The following is a 15,939-nucleotide window of genomic DNA, read 5'->3' as shown; positions in this document are numbered from 1 at the left end:
ATGGAAAGACTCAACCAAACCAGCAGAGTCTCTGAATTCATCCTCCTGGGACTCTCCTCCCGGCCTGAGGACCAGAAGCCACTCTTCAGCCTCTTCCTCATCATATATCTGGTCACCATAACAGGGAACCTGCTCATCATCCTGGCCATCCACTCTGACTCCCAACTGCACACCCCCATGTACTTCTTTTTGAGTTTCCTGTCTTTCACTGACGTTTGCTTCACAACAACCATTGTCCCCAGGATGCTGGTGAACTTTGTGTCACATAAGACCATCTCCTATGCTGGGTGCCTTACCCAGATGTATTTTATATATGCCTTGGGCAACACTGACAGTTGGCTTCTAGTAGTCATGGCCTTTGACCGCTATGTGGCCATCTGTGACCCCTTCCACTATGTCACCATCATGAGTCACCACCGCTGTGTCTTGCTGGTGGCTTTCTCCTGCTCATTGCCTCACTTCCACTCCCTCCTACACACACTTCTACTGAATCACCTCACTTTCTGTGACTCCAATACTATCCATCATTTTCTCTGTGACCTCAGCCCTCTGATGAAATTATCCTGCTCCTCCACATTTGTCAATGAAATTGTGTTAATGACAGAAGCATCTGCCTTTTTGGTGACTCCTTTTCTATGCATTGCTTTTTCTTACGTACGAATCCTCATCACGGTTCTCAAAATTCCCTCAGCTGCTGGGAAACACAAAGCCTTCTCCACCTGTGGGTCTCACCTCACTGTGGTAACACTCTTTTATGGAAGCATCTTCTATGTCTATTTACAGCCTGTGTCCACCTACACTGTCAGGGACCACGTGGCAACAATTGTCTACACAGTTCTGTCCTCCATGCTCAATCCTTTTATCTACAGCCTAAGAAACAAAGACCTGAAACAGGGTCTGAGGAAGCTGGTGGGCAGGAGGAAACCCCAGGCAGCACCCTCTTGATGAACACACAAGGGAATCTTCCCCATGTGAGTCTGGTTTCTACTGGGTCTTGGTGAACAAGCCAGCTCTTGGAGGTCAACATTTTTAACCCATGTGAGAATAGGCATTGTGGTCAATTACATCCATTGATGAAGACCTATTATTTGACTTTGCTTCTGCTTAAATCATGATGTTCTTCCTCACTGTTTCTCTTCGTTCCTATGAAGACTCATCACATTACATCTTCCAGATGAGATGCTTTAAACCAATCTTTTTTCCCACAGAAATTTCCTGAACAAATTTCTCATTTCAAGACTTTTCCTCCAAAATCCTTCACATTTCAGTATATTGCTAAAAATAATTACTTAATTTGTAGCTGTTGGATGCCTTTGCAAACATTTGAAAGGGGAGACGGAAGGAGAGGAGGAGGAGAAAGAGTACATTTTAGCTAACTTTCACTTTGAATATTTTTATAATTCCTCATTTTTCTCATTCAAAAATATTTTTTTGTTTAAAACTTAAGATTTTTCACTTTTTCTCCTCTTAGTTTTTCTATTCCCCCTTATTATATTGCTATGACTTTATTTCTTTTCAATTTCATCATTTTTAACCAAACAACTAAAAATTGCTAATGACCAGAAAGAATAAGAATCAAGAAATTATCCATTCCACAGGGGGAATGCTGAAACCTTTCCTCCCTCAATCTATCACTAAAGTATGTTGGTTTTTTTTTAACAGCATCATCTTTGAGGATTTTATTTTTTTAATATAAATTTATTTATTTTAATTGGAGGTTAATTACACCAATACAATATTGTAAAGTATGTTTTAAAATATATAATTTAATACTTATTCTAGAAACTTCAAGTCTTAAGAATCTCACAGAAATATTGCCATAACCGTTGAGTATAGAGATTTTATTTGAGTGAATCTTAGTTTTTGATATAAAAATAAGCCAAAACATAAAATCTTATCAATAGGAAATAATTATGATTAATTGCATTATTGTTTTAATGCATAAGGGCTGTAGTAGATGTAGAATGGGAGACATTTGTGTTTCAAAAAATACTGTGCATCCATGAAAAGACAGGAGTCTGATCTTCAAAGCAGAAAATTTTTCCACCCCATCATAATAAAAATAGTCCAAAGTCCAAGTAGCAGACAGATTATGTAGTGACTTATTTGGTAATTGTTGTTCAGTTGCTAAGTCATGTTCGACTCTGCCACCTCATGACCTGCAGCATGTCAGGCTTCCCTGTCCTTCACTGTCTTCTGGTGTTTGCTCAAACTCATGTCCACTGAGTAGGTGATTCCATCCAATCTTCTCTTCCTCTGTTGCCCCCTTCTCCTCCTGACCTCCATCTTTCCCAACATCAGTTTTTTCCAGTGAGTCAGGTCTTTGCATCAGGTGGCCAAATATTGGACCTTCAGCTTCAGTATCAGTCCTTCCAATGAATAGTCAGGGTTGATTTCCTTTAGGATGGACTGGTTTGATCTCCTTGCTGTCCAAGGGACTCTCAAGAGTCTTCTCCAGCACTACAATTGAAAAGCATCAATTCTTCAGCAGAAAGGGATGAAAGAAGCCGCTCTGGGGAGCCTCATCTTGCTGCATGCGTATAGAGGGCGGTAGAGTTGAACCAGAGGTGATTATCCAGAGAAGCCCAGTTTGGGTTAGGACAGGTGGTAATCAGAAAAAGTGGAAGAACTAAGGCAGTTGAAGAGAGAACACCTAATGAAAAATAAAGGCAGGAATGGGATTCAATATTCCTTTCTTAAGAAACTACCTCAAAGCAAGAGTTTAGTGTTCTCAACTGTTTATCTCATGTGTAGTGCTGAGTCATGGTCAATACAAGAGATGTTCCAGAATTCATTTTTCCATGAGAGGAAGAATTGGACCAAACCCACACTAAAACATTTTTCTGAGACCTTTTATTTTGTTGTTGTTCGGTCGCTAAATCATGTCCGACTCTGAGACCCAATGGCCTGCAGCATGCCAGGCTTCTCTGTTCTTCACTATTTCCTGGAGTTTGCTCAAATTCATGTCCATTGAGACATTTTATATACAATTTATGTACAATTTAGGAAGACGATATCAATGAGTTCCTTAAAGACCTGCCTAAACTATAGTAATTTGGACTTATCACTTTAGTCACATATTATTACGTTTGCTGTTGCACTGGGAGGATGCCTGCCTTTGACATACTGTGGCTGTCAAATAGTAACTGCTACTTTATGTTTCTGTAGCCAGAATAACACCCTGGTTAAAGCAAGTACTTGATTATGAGAGAGACACATTACTGTCCTCTGCCTGATACACTGGAATCCAATTTGGTCTTTTAACTACACCAGATTTGAATGTGATTGGAAAAGTATACTGGAAGGAATTTAAAAAGTTAAAAATGGAACTGCTAAATGATCCAGCAATTTCACTTCTGGGTATTTACCTGAATAAGACAAAAACACTAATCAAAAAAAAAAATGCACCCTGATGTTCATTGAAGCATTATTTACAATAAAGAAGGTATGAAAGCTAACTAAGTGCTCATCAGTAGATGGATAGATTAAACAAAGATGTGGTGTGCATGAAACAGAGCGGGATGCTACTGTTGGGTGGTGCCCACCCCAACGACCGCCATGTCCTCTGCCTGCCTTTTGTCTGCGGTAAAGTTTAATCAAAGAATAAGTTTAATCAGAGAGGAACTGCAGAAACAAAGGAAAGCAGTCAAAGGAGACCAAATAATAATAACGTGGTCATTACGCATGAACTAAAGTCAAGGACCTGCAGTTCTTTCTCAAGAGCTGTAGATAATATTCTGAGCCATATCCTGTGAGCTGTCTTATAGATACTAGAATACCAGGTGGAGAAGTTAACTGCTTGATGACCAGACAGCACCCAGGACCTAAGGGGCCACAATTCTGAGAACTGGCTGAGAAGAAATGGGAACATATGGACCCTGAAACTGAAGATTATTAACTGTACCTAAAACAACCAAGATGATGCTGGTCAGATCAATGATGACCTGTTTGAAAATGACTATGCTGTTTCTATACATAGCTCGACCCCACTCCCACCCTGCCGCCTCTCCATCTGTAAAAGCTCTCACCCCCTGCTTGTTGAGGGCGGGGTGGAAGTCAGCCTTTGGACAGATGTCGGCCACCCTCCCCTCCAGTGGCCGGCACCTGAAATAAAGCCAACTTTCCTTTCCACCAACCTGGTCTGTCTGTTGACTTTTGAGAGGTGAGCAGTCAAACCCCACATAACTTTCAGTAGCATGCATGTAAAATGGAATGTTACTCAGCCATAAAAATGAAACCTTGCCATTTGCAACAAGATGGATGAACTTGAGGATATTATACTAAGCGAAATAAATCACACAGAGAAAAAAAAATACCATATGATATCACTTTAATACGGAATCTGAAAAAACAAAACAAAATGAAAACAGACTCATAAATACAGAGAACAAACGGGTGATAGCCAGAGGGGATTTGGAGGGGAGGGGGAAAGTGGAAGGGGATTAAGAGATACAAGCGTCCAGCTATAAATCAATAAGCTGCAGAGATGCACCATACATCATAAGAAGTCTGGTCAATAATAATGTAATAACTCTGTGTGAGGACAGATGATGACTGATTCACAGATATAGAGAACAAACTAGTGGCCACCAGTGGTGAGAGGGAAGAGGGGAGGGGTAATAGAGGTTTAGGGATTTTTTAAGGATTATTATGGAATTATATGAAATCATGTAAGTGAAACTTCAAAACTGTAAAGGCAGTATGTAATTTAAAGAATCTTTCATTGAATAAAAACAAGGACCTAAATAAAACAATTTCCCCTTAAAAAAATAAAACAGAGAAAGACAAGTACTGTCTGATAATACTTATATGTAGACTACTGAAAAACAAACTACTGAAAAAAAGACACAGATTCGTGGATACATGGAACAAACTATAGGTTAGCAGTAGGGAAGAGGGAAGGGAAGAGGCAAGATGGGGTAGAGAATTAAGAGTTATCAATCACTATGCATAAAATAAGTAACCTACAAGGACATATTGTTCAGCACATGGAGTATACCCAATATTTTATCGTAACTATAAATGGAATATGACTTTAAAAATTATGAATCACTGTGTTGGATACCCAAATTTATATAATATTGTACATCAGTTCAGTTCAGTTCAGTTCAGTCACTCAGTCATGTCCCACTCTTTGCGACCCCATGAATCGCAGCACACCAGGCCTCCCTGTCCATCACCATCTCCCAGAGTTCACTCAGGCTCACGTTCATCGAGTCCGTGATGCCATCCAGCCATCTCATCCTCTGTCATCCCCTTCTCCTCCTGCCCCCAGTCCTTCCCAGCATCAGAGTCTTTACCAATGAGTCAACTCTTCAACTATACCTCAATTTGAAAAATAAATTGTTTTTTAAATTTCTGAGTGAGCAGATATAAAAGTTCTCACCAAAACAAGTGAATAAGTTGTAACCATGTAAATATATGGATGTGTTAACTAACATTACTGTAGTGATCATTCTTCAATAAATACATGCTCTGTGTGAGGCAGTGGTACTCTGAGGGTGGTAGCAGAATGTGTCTTATTTCCTATGATATTGTTGTAGATATTATTCACCATGCTATGCTAAGTCACTTCAGTCATGTCCGACTCTGTGCGACCCCATAGATGGCAGCCTACCAGGCTCCCCCGTCCCTGGGATTCTCCAGGCAGGAACACCGGAATGGGTTGCCATTTCCTTCTCCAATGCATGAAAGTGAAAAGTGAAAGTGAAGTCACTCAGTCATATCCAACTCTTAGCGACCCCATGGACTGCAGCCTACCAGGCTCCTCCGTCCATAGGATTTTCCAGGTAAGAGTACTGGAATGGGGTGCCATTGCCTTCTCTGATTATTCACCGTAATATACAATATTCTCAGTATAGAACTCAAAAGGAAATTTCATTTCTTGTTTTGGTGCCAAAATTGTTACACTAATTTTTCAGATGAAGAACCTGAAGCTCATAGAGGCTAAGAAGCTTATTAAAAGCAACTACTAAGTGACAAGGCCAAAATTCTAGTAAATATCTCCTTTCCCCAACACTTAACCTCAAAACACTGCTCTTAGTCTAAACTATGAATTACATACATTTTTTCCAAAGCTCCTTTGCTAAATGTGACAGTAACTTTTGCTGCAACCTGCCCTTTAAATATACATTAATGTTAACCTAATCTCACCTAGTAAAATATTTACTCCACATGCAGACAGATAGTGGAAAGCGTGTACACACCATTGATCTACCCCCATGGAATCCGCTGAAAACTGCAGCCTTTTCACATTGACTTATGACCTCCCAAAACCTAGAATACACCTTGGTCCACATCTGAGTCTCCAAAAATAAAAGTATTCACCCACATAATTATTTGTCCACTCTTGATAACCCACAGTAAAGGAAACTGAAGCATGCCCTTGAGATGTCACAGTGAGGTTTGGAAGCTCTGAGATTAGTCCTAACATCTAAATTGGAAGCCTCAGGGGTCCCGTGTCCCCTTGGAGTCAGTTGTGCTGACAGTGATTCCCATTCTGCTTTCTCTGTCTGCTCTCTACTCCCTCTCTAGGGACAAATTCCCCTGAGAGGTCATCACACCTCAACTCCCTAACAACTGCCCCAGAGGCCAGTAGAGCAGACCTCAGACTCATGAGAAGCTGGCTAGGCTTCCTCAGTCAGGAGAGTCCTCCCACTTGAGTCAGAGCATCTCTGCCTTCTGAGATCTGGAGCTGGGAGAGCGGCAGTGAGCCCGGGACCAGGTGTTGGGAAAGAAGTAGGTGTTGAGGTCAGGGAAGGGAAACGTGTTATCCCTTTGGAGTAATAGATCAGCTGCTCCTCCATCCCGGCTTCTCTTGTCGATCAGCCCAGAAGCTCATGGGAGACACATGAGGAACCTGAGCTTTGGCTGAGAAGCAGACTTGACCTGATGAACAGATGTGGTGCAGATCAGCTTCTGGAGGGCCTGGGAAGGGAAGAAAAGCATCTGGACATGGAGGTGAGTTTCAGGAAACTGGCCACCCACTTGGCTACTCCAATCCAGTTTGGTACCTTACTCTTTCCTCCAAGATACTTTCAAATAACTCATGGATTGAAAAGTCAGAAGGTCCAAGTAAAATTTCCATATGCCATTTGGTTTTAAATCCATCCAGTTGGACTTCTAGGCTATCAACACCACATTTTTAAAAATGTTGGCTGCACTGGGTCTTCGTTGCAGCATGTGGACTCCTAGCTGTAGGATATGAATTCTTAATTTTGTCATGTGGGATCTAGTCCCCTGACCAATGATCGAACCCAAGCCCCCTGTGTTGGCAGCATGGAGTCTTAGTCACTGGACCACCAGAGAAGTCCCCTATACCACATGTTTTAATGGAAGCAGAGCCCACAAGTAGAATAGAGACAAAACTATGGAATCCCCAGCCTCATTCACTCACCCTGTGCTTTTAGAGTGTTCTTCCTGATTCTCAGATCCAAAACCTTCCTCCTTTTTTTCTAGTCATCAGCCTGAGTGTTCCTCAGATCTATAACCTGGAGTACTCAACCCCATTCATTCACCAGTTCAGTTAGTTCGGTTCAGTCACTCAGTCGTGTCTGACTCTTTGCAACCCCATGGACTGCAGCACGCCAGGCCTCCCTATCCATCACCAACTCCCAGAGTTAACCCAAACTCATATCTATTGAGTCGGTGATGCCATCCAACCAAATCTCCACTAATTGTTTTGAACATTCCCTAAGCAGCCCTTTCACAAATGACTCATTTTTTTTTAACACTGATTAGTGTGTGATAAACTGTTTTACAGACAAAAACAAGGTATCTCCCTTGTTATTCACAAAACATCAGGAACCAGCTTGTGAGCTGGTGATGCAGGACAAAACAAACCCCTACTTTCTGTCTTCAACCCAGGGCAGTGTCCACCACAGGGCCACAGCTCCACATACCAGACATATCTCAGTCATGCGTGGCCAATTATTTCTGCCTGATTATGGCCAGTTAATCATGGATATTCATATTTTCAAATTCTACCATCTCTACAACATAGAAAGATAACTCACCTCTCTTGCAAGTGAGTATGGGAGAAGAAACATTGTCAGTTAAGGGGAATAAAAGGGTAATTCATATAGGAAATTATCAAAATGAGAAAACAGAACCTTGCCTGATTACAATAGAAAATTAATATATCAAAACTAGAAGAGATTTAGCACAATGCTTGAGAGCATACAGTTAGAGTGAGTCTGAAATCAGGGTGGGGTTCAAATCCTGATGGCTATTTACTGCCTTTAGTGACCTTGGGCAAATTGATTCATCTCCATAAAACTCAGGCACCTGGTGACGACACACGTCTCCCAATTCTTTGTTGTGGGGTTTAGTGAGATGTTTAGCATAAGCACGATATTGAAAAAACTTTCAATAAATATTGAATAATAACAATATTGACTTCATTTGCTCGCTTAGTCACTCAGCCATGTTGACTCTGCACACTTTGGACTGTAGCCCCCCAAGTTGCTCTGTCCATGGAATTTTTCAGGCAAGAGTGCTGGAAGAGGTTGCCATTTACTTCTCCAGGGGATCTTCCAAACTACAGATCAAACCTGCGTCTCCTGTGTCTCCTGCGTTGCAGGAGGATTCATTAACTACTGAGCCATCAGGACATATTCAGGTTTTTACAAGATTTTATGGAAGAAATATTTGTTATGCATTGAGCTTTAAGTAATAATTATTCACTCAAAGCTAAATGCCTAAAGAAACATTTCTTCCATAAAATCTTGTAAAAACCTGAAATTAGCCTGACAATTTGACAGTGAGGGATAATGTAAGTGTGTATTGTAGAGATGTTTACAGTAACCAAAAATATATAACCAACGTCTCAAAATACTTAAAAATCCCTATGGAATATGTCTATTCACAAGGCATGGGTGGACATGCTGACTCTAAAAAATTTTATTTAAAGCACTTTGTTAGTGTAAGATCTCTCATTACCTAGTTTTTTACAGGACCAAGAAACAGGTTTTTTCAATATTCACTGTTGGACAACTGGATATGATTGAAAAAATGTATATAAACATGTTTCTCATATATTTTTTGAATAAACATATGAAAGAGGAATTTTTTAAACATGAATTGAATAATAAACAAAGGATGCCCGTCCTGTACACAGGAGATTTAGGACAGGGGGATTAAAGAAAGGAAAAATTATACACACCATCACATGAACTAAGAAGGATGAACCTCTCATTCTCTGCCAAGAGGAGGAAAAAATACTGTTGAACTACATTTACCATTCTCCCTAGATTTGCCCTGTTGATTATTTTCACAAATGCTCTTATTCTATCCAAAACAGTGCAAAAAAAAAAAAAAACCTTTAGAATTATGCAACAGAATTTGCTTTAATAAAATATGAGGGCTCTCTGACTTCCCTATCTAAAATACTTCCACCTCCACTCCCCAGTCAGCTCCATTCTCTGATGTTGCTCCATTTGCTTAACAAAATTTATCCGTACCTGATACTATTTATGTATTTGTTTGTTGATGATCTATCTCCCAAAGTACAACATAAACTACACAAAGGCAAAGATTTCTCAGTTTTATTGCTATGTTCCCAGTAAGGAAATAGGACTTTTCCCAGAATAGGAACTAAGGAACTTGAATCAGAGAGGGCCACCTCTGGGAATTTCTAAAGGAAAACTCTTCTTCTGTCTCTCCAGCTTGCAATACAAGGCCCTTATGACGCCCATGAATTTGGGAAGGGAAGACCACATCAATGACCATAAGCTGGACAAGCTTTCCCGGGACAGCTACTAACAGTGACCAAATAGAGGAAACAAAGACTTGCTGGGTTATCATGATTTGGGCTGTGGAATTGGAACATGACAAATAACAAACCTTCTTGTATATAACTAGACACAAGTCAATGGAAAGACTCAACCAAACCAGCAGAGTCTCTGAATTCATCCTGCTGGGTTTCTCCTCACGGCCTGAGGACCAGAAGCCACTCTTCAGCCTCTTCCTCATCATATATCTGGTCACCATAACAGGGAACCTGCTCATCATCCTGGCCATCCACTCTGACTCCCAGCTCCAAACACCCATGTATTTCTTCTTGAGTTTCCTGTCTTTCATTGACATTTGCTTCACAACAACCATTGTCCCCAGGATGCTGGTGAACTTTCTGTCACATAAGACCATCTCCTATGCTGGGTGTCTGACCCAGATGTATTTTATATATGCCTTGGGCAACACTGACAGTTGGCTTCTAGTAGTCATGGCCTTTGACCGCTATGTGGCCATCTGTGACCCCTTCCATTATGTCACCATCATGAGTCACCGCCGCTGTGTCTTGCTGGTGGCTTTCTCCTGCTCACTGCCTCATTTCCACTCACTCCTACATACACTTCTGCTGAATCAGGTCACTTTCTGTGACTCTAATATTATCCACCACTTCCTCTGTGACTTCAGCCCTCTGGTGAAATTATCCTGCTCCTCCACATATGTCAATGAAATTGTGATGATGATAGAAGGATCTGTTTTTTTGGTGACTCCCTTTCTATGCATTGCTTTTTCTTATATACGAATCCTCCTTGCAGTTCTCAAAATTCCCTCAGCTGCTGGGAAACAGAAAGCCTTCTCCACGTGTGGGTCTCACCTCACTGTGGTAACACTCTTTTATGGAAGCATCTTCTATGTCTATTTACAGCCTGTGTCCACCTATACCGTAAGGGACCACATGGCAACAATTGTCTACACAGTTTTAACTTCCACCCTCAATCCCTTTATCTACAGCCTGAGAAACAGAGACCTGAAGCAGGGCCTGAGAAAGCTGTTGGTTGGAAGGAAACCATAGGCAGCACCCTCTTGAGAAACACACGTGTGGATTCTGCTCCACTTGAATCTGGTTTCTGCTGATTCTTGGTAAACAAGCAAGTTCTTGGAGCTTAGCTTTTTTAACCCATGTGAGATGAGGCATTATGGGTAATTACATCCAATGATGATGATCCTTCAGTTGGCTCTGCCTCTGCTTAATCAAGATACTTTCCCTCTCTATTTCTCCTCTCTCCTATGAAAAGTCATCACACTGAATCTTCCAAATGACATGCTTTAAACTAATCCTTTTCCCATGGATACTTCCTGAACAAATTGAGCTCTTTTCAAGACTTATCCACCAACATCCTTCACATTTCAGCATATCGCTAAAAATAATTTCCTAATTTGTAGCTCTTGGATGCCTTTGTAAACATTTGAAGAGGGAAAGGAAGAAAGGAGAGGCAGGAGGAGGAGAAGGAGAAAGTACATTTTAGCTGATTTTCAATTTGAAGATTTTCATAATTCCTCATTTTTCTTTCAAAATTTTTTTGTTTAAAACTTAAGTTTTCACTTTTTCTCTTCTCGTTTTTCCATTCCCCCTTTATTATATTGCTATGTCTTTCTTTCTTTTCAATTTCCTCATTTTTTCCAAACAATTAAAAATTGCTAATGACTAGAAAGGACAAGAACCAAGAAATTATCCATTCCACAATAGGAATGTTGAAACCATTTTTTTCTCCATCTCTTCCTACAACTATATGTTTAAAATATATAATTTAATATTTCTTCTAGAAATTCCAAGTCTTTTTTTAGTATAGAAACATAATACAAAAATTTTTTAAGTAAAAATTTTAAAATTACCATAACCTCATGACCTAGAGGCAGTGACTGGAAATATAAAATTAGACAATCACTTTGGAAAGCAGTATGGAAATTCTTATAAACATAAAAGTACTTTATGTTTATTAAAAACTCAAAAATATTCATAGTATTTTATATTAGGAAAAGCTAAACACAAATTAAATGGTCATCAACAAGAAATAGATGACCAAGTCATCAGTAAAAAGTTGTACACATAAGATTTGTCATTTCACTAAATAAAAATTATTCCTCAATTGAAAAAAAAAAAAAGCTGGGGACCTGGAGATAATAAGCAAAGGCTTTGGGGATGATTCATCACTGGTGCACAATAAAGATTAATACCAGCCAAATGTGTGCTTCATCCGAATACAAGGAAATGAGAGGATCAAGGGTAATGTTACCCTTCACCTCACAAAATTTACCTTCAACTCACCAATTTTCTCTTTGTCTCATGTGGTGGCTCAGATGGTAAAGAATCCACCTGCAATGCAGGAGACCCAGGTTCAATCCTGGGAAGATCTCTGGAGAAGGGTATTGCAGCCCACTCCAGTATTCTTGTCTAGAGAATTTCATGGACAGAGGAGCCTGGTGGGCTACAGCTCCATGGGGTCGCAAACAGTCAGACACAACTGAGCAACTAACACTTTCACCAGTTTACTCTTTGTCTTGGGAATCCAATTGATTTAAGTTAAGGGTACTATTTACATGTCCATACCAAAGGAGACAGTGCTGCTGAGAATTCTATTTAAATTCCAATCATATACACAATGGAGTATTACTCAGCCATTAAAAAGAATACATTTGAATCAGTTCTAATGAGGTGGATGAAACTGGAGCCTATTATATAGAGTGAAGTAAGCCAGAAAGAAAAAACCAATACAGTATACTAATGCATATATATGGAATTTAGAAAGATGGTAACAATAACCCTGTATGCGAGACAGCAAAAGAGACACAGATGTATAGAACACTCTTTTGGACTCTGTGGGAGAGGGAGAGGGTGGGATGATTTGGGAGAATGGCATTGAAACATGCATGTATAACATCATATAAGAAACGAATCGCCAGTCCAGGTTTGATGCAGGATACAGGATGCTTGGGGCTGGTGCGCTGGGATGACACAGAGGGATGATACGGGGAGGGAGGTGGGAGGGGGTTCAGGATGGGGAACACGTGTACACCCGTGGCAGATTCATGTTGATGTATGGCAAAACCAATACAACATTGTAAAGTAATTAGCCTCTGATTAAAATAAATAAATTTTAAAAAAAATTCAGGGGTAGTCCTAAGATGGTGGAGGAATAGGATGGGGAGACCACTTTCTCCCCCACAAATTCATCAAAAGAACATTTAAACGCTGAGTAAATGCCACAAAACAACTTCTGAATGCCGGCAGAGGATATCAGGCACCCAGAAAAGCAGCCCATTGTCCTCGAAAAGAGGTAGGAAAAAATATAAAAGACAAAAAAAGAGACAAAAGAGGTAGGGAGGGACCTCCGCCCTGGGAAGGGAGTCTTAAAAAGAGAGAAGTTTCCAAACACCAGGAAACACTCTCACTGCTGAGTCTGTGGCGAGCCTTGGAAGCGCATAGGGCAACATAACAGGGAGGATAAATAAATAAATAATTAAAACCCACAGATTACGAGCCCAATGGTAACTCCCCCAGCGGAGAAGCAGTGCAGACGCCAGCATCCGCCACTAGCAAGTGGGGGCTGGGCAGGGAGGTGCGGGCTGCATTGCTTTTTAAGAATTGGGCCGGAATGCCCCGAATATAACTAGAGTGAACTAACTTGGGCTAGCATACCAGACTGTGGGATAGCTACCTTGCAAAAAGCTCTAACATAAGACACCACCAGGACCATGCACAGAACAAAGGATGGAACAGAATTAGCCAGCTGCAGACCATCCACCTCTGGTGACAGGCAGCCAGAGCCAGAAGGGCTGGAAAAGGGCAATTGCAGCCCCAGAGAGACATTATCTACCAAACTGCAACCAGGCTTCTTTGCTAACTAAGACTTCTTGGGGTTTTGGACAGTCATCATCCACCTGAGAAGCTGCGCCAGTTGTACACCCAGCAAACTGAGCAGCAGGGATGGGAGGGGCAATAAGTCGCAGCAACCGCACTCACCAAACACCTAACCTGGTGACTCGGACCTGGGAAGGGCACAAAAAGCAGGCCTAACTGAGTCTGCGCCTCTGAGGACTACCTGAGTGCCTGAGCCTGAGTGGCTTAGACCTGGGAGGTGCATGCAGCTCAGAGCCAGCCTCAGATGGTTCCCGGCAGAGCAACCTAGAGCCTGAGCTGTGTGCCCCATGAGAGGGGGCAGGCCCAGTGTGGCTGAGGCACTGTGAGCACACGCCATTTGTTTGCAGCGTCCCTCATTCCCCACAGAGCAACTGAACAAGTGAGCCTAAAAAAGAGTGTCCACCACCACCCCCCTTGTGTCAGAGCAGAAATCAGACACTGAAGAGACCAGCAAACAGAAGAAGCTAAAACAGAGGGAACCACCTTGGAAGTGACAGGTGCAATAGATTAAAACCCTGTCGTTAGTACCGACTATGTAGGAAGGGGCCTATAGATCTTGAGAAATATAAGCCAGACCAGGGAACTATCCGAAAATGAACTGACCCCACACTGCCCACAACAACAACACAGAAAGTCCTAGATATATCTTTACTATTTTTAAGATCATTCTTTTTTTTCTTTGCTTCTTTTTTTTTAACTTTTTTAAATTTTTAAGTCCTCTATTACTCCTTTAATTTTTATTTTTATAACCTACTATTACTTTTCCAAAAAAAAGACCCTATTTTTAAAGCAAACTTCATATATATTTTTTTAATAATTTTTGTGACTTTGTTTTTTCTTCTTCTTTTTTTCTTTAATATTGTATTTTTGAAAATCCAACCTCTACTCTAGATTTTTAATCTTTCCTTTTTGGTATTTGTTATCAATTTTGTACCTTTAAAAACCCAATCTTCAGTACCCATTTTTACTTGGGAGCAAAATTACTGGCTTGACTGCTCTCTCCTCCTTTGGACTCTACTTTTTCTCCACCAGGTTGCCTCTGTCTCCTCTCTCCCCCTTCTCTTCTCTACCCAACTCTGTGAATCTCTGTGTGTTCCAGACGGTGGAGAACACTTAGGGAACTGATTATTGGCTGGATCTCTCTCCTTTTCATTTCCCCCTTTTATCCTCCTGGCCACCTCTGTCTCCTTCCTCCCTCTTCTCTTCTCTGTATAACTCTGTAAACATTTCTAAGCGGTCCAGACTGGGGAGTGCACATAAGGAAATGATTACTGGCTAGCTTGCTCTCTCCTCTTTTGATTCCACCTCATCTCATTCATGTCACCTCTAACTCCCCCTCCCTTGTCTCTTCTCCATGTAACTCTGTGAACCTCTCTGGGTGTCCCTCATTGTGGAGAAACTTTTCATCTTTAACCTAGATGTTTTATCAATGGTGCTGTATAGAAGGAGAAGTCTTGAGACTACTGTAAAAATAAGACTGAAAACCAGAAGCAGGAGGCTTAAGTCCAAATCCTGAGAACATCAGAGAACTCCTGACTCCAGGGAACATTAAACGATAGGAGCTCACCAAATGCCTCCATACCTACAGTGAAACCAAGCACCACCCAAGGGCCAACAAGTTTCAGAGCAAGACATACCACGTAAATTCTCCAGCAACACAGAGCTTCAATATACAGGCTGCCCAAAGTTACCCCCAAACCATTGACATCTCATAACTCATTACTGGATACATCACTGCACTCCAGAGAGAAGAAATCCAGCCCCACACACCAGAACACCGACACAAGCTTCCCTAACCAAGAAACCTTGACAAGCCACTGATACAACCCCACCCACAGTGAGGAAACTCCACAATAAAGAGAACTCCACAAACTGCCAGAATATGGAAAGGCCACCCCAAACACAGCAATATAAACAAGATGAAGAGGCAGAGAAATACCCAGAAGGTAAAGGAACAGGATAAATGCCCACCAAACCAAACAAAAGAGGAAAAGATAGGGAATCTACCTGAGAAAGAATTCCAAATAATGATAGTGAAAATGATCCAAAATCTTGAAATCAAAATGGAATCACAGATAAATAGACTGGAGACAAGGATTGAGAAGATGCAAGAAAGGTTTAACAAGGACCTAGAAGAAATTAAAAAGAGTCAATATATAATGAATAATGCAATAAATGAGATCAGAAACACTCTGGAAGCAACAAATAGTAGAATAACGGAGGCAGAAGATAGGATTAGTGAAGTAGAAGATAGAATGGTAGAAATAAATGAATCAGAGAGGAAAAAAGAA

At 40.9% G+C, this 15,939-nt stretch overlaps 2 protein-coding genes across 2 annotated transcripts; both read left to right on the top strand.

Moving 5' to 3' along the window:
* LOC128056028 (olfactory receptor 1L8-like) lies at positions 1-945 on the top strand. Its single transcript, XM_052648677.1, has one exon. The coding sequence runs from the start codon at positions 1-3 to the stop codon at positions 943-945; it is 945 nt and encodes a 314-aa protein (XP_052504637.1).
* Positions 946-9,859: 8,914 nt separating this feature from the next.
* Positions 9,860-10,801, top strand: LOC128056030 (olfactory receptor 1L8-like). The gene has a single exon (XM_052648680.1). It carries the CDS (start codon positions 9,872-9,874, stop codon positions 10,799-10,801), a length of 930 nt encoding a protein of 309 aa, XP_052504640.1. The 5' UTR covers positions 9,860-9,871.
* Positions 10,802-15,939: the final 5,138 nt, after the last annotated feature.

The sequence above is a fragment of the Budorcas taxicolor genome, chromosome 11 (assembly GCF_023091745.1).
Source record: "Budorcas taxicolor isolate Tak-1 chromosome 11, Takin1.1, whole genome shotgun sequence".
In the NCBI taxonomy this organism is placed as follows: domain Eukaryota; kingdom Metazoa; phylum Chordata; class Mammalia; order Artiodactyla; family Bovidae; genus Budorcas; species Budorcas taxicolor.
This window is presented reverse-complemented; position numbering and strand designations above follow the sequence as displayed.

Coding starts and splice junctions, on each gene's coding strand:
- LOC128056030 (XM_052648680.1), top strand. CDS start 9,872: ATGGAAAGACTCAACCAAACCAGCAGAGTCTCTGAATTCATCCTGCTG.
- LOC128056028 (XM_052648677.1), top strand. CDS start 1: ATGGAAAGACTCAACCAAACCAGCAGAGTCTCTGAATTCATCCTCCTG.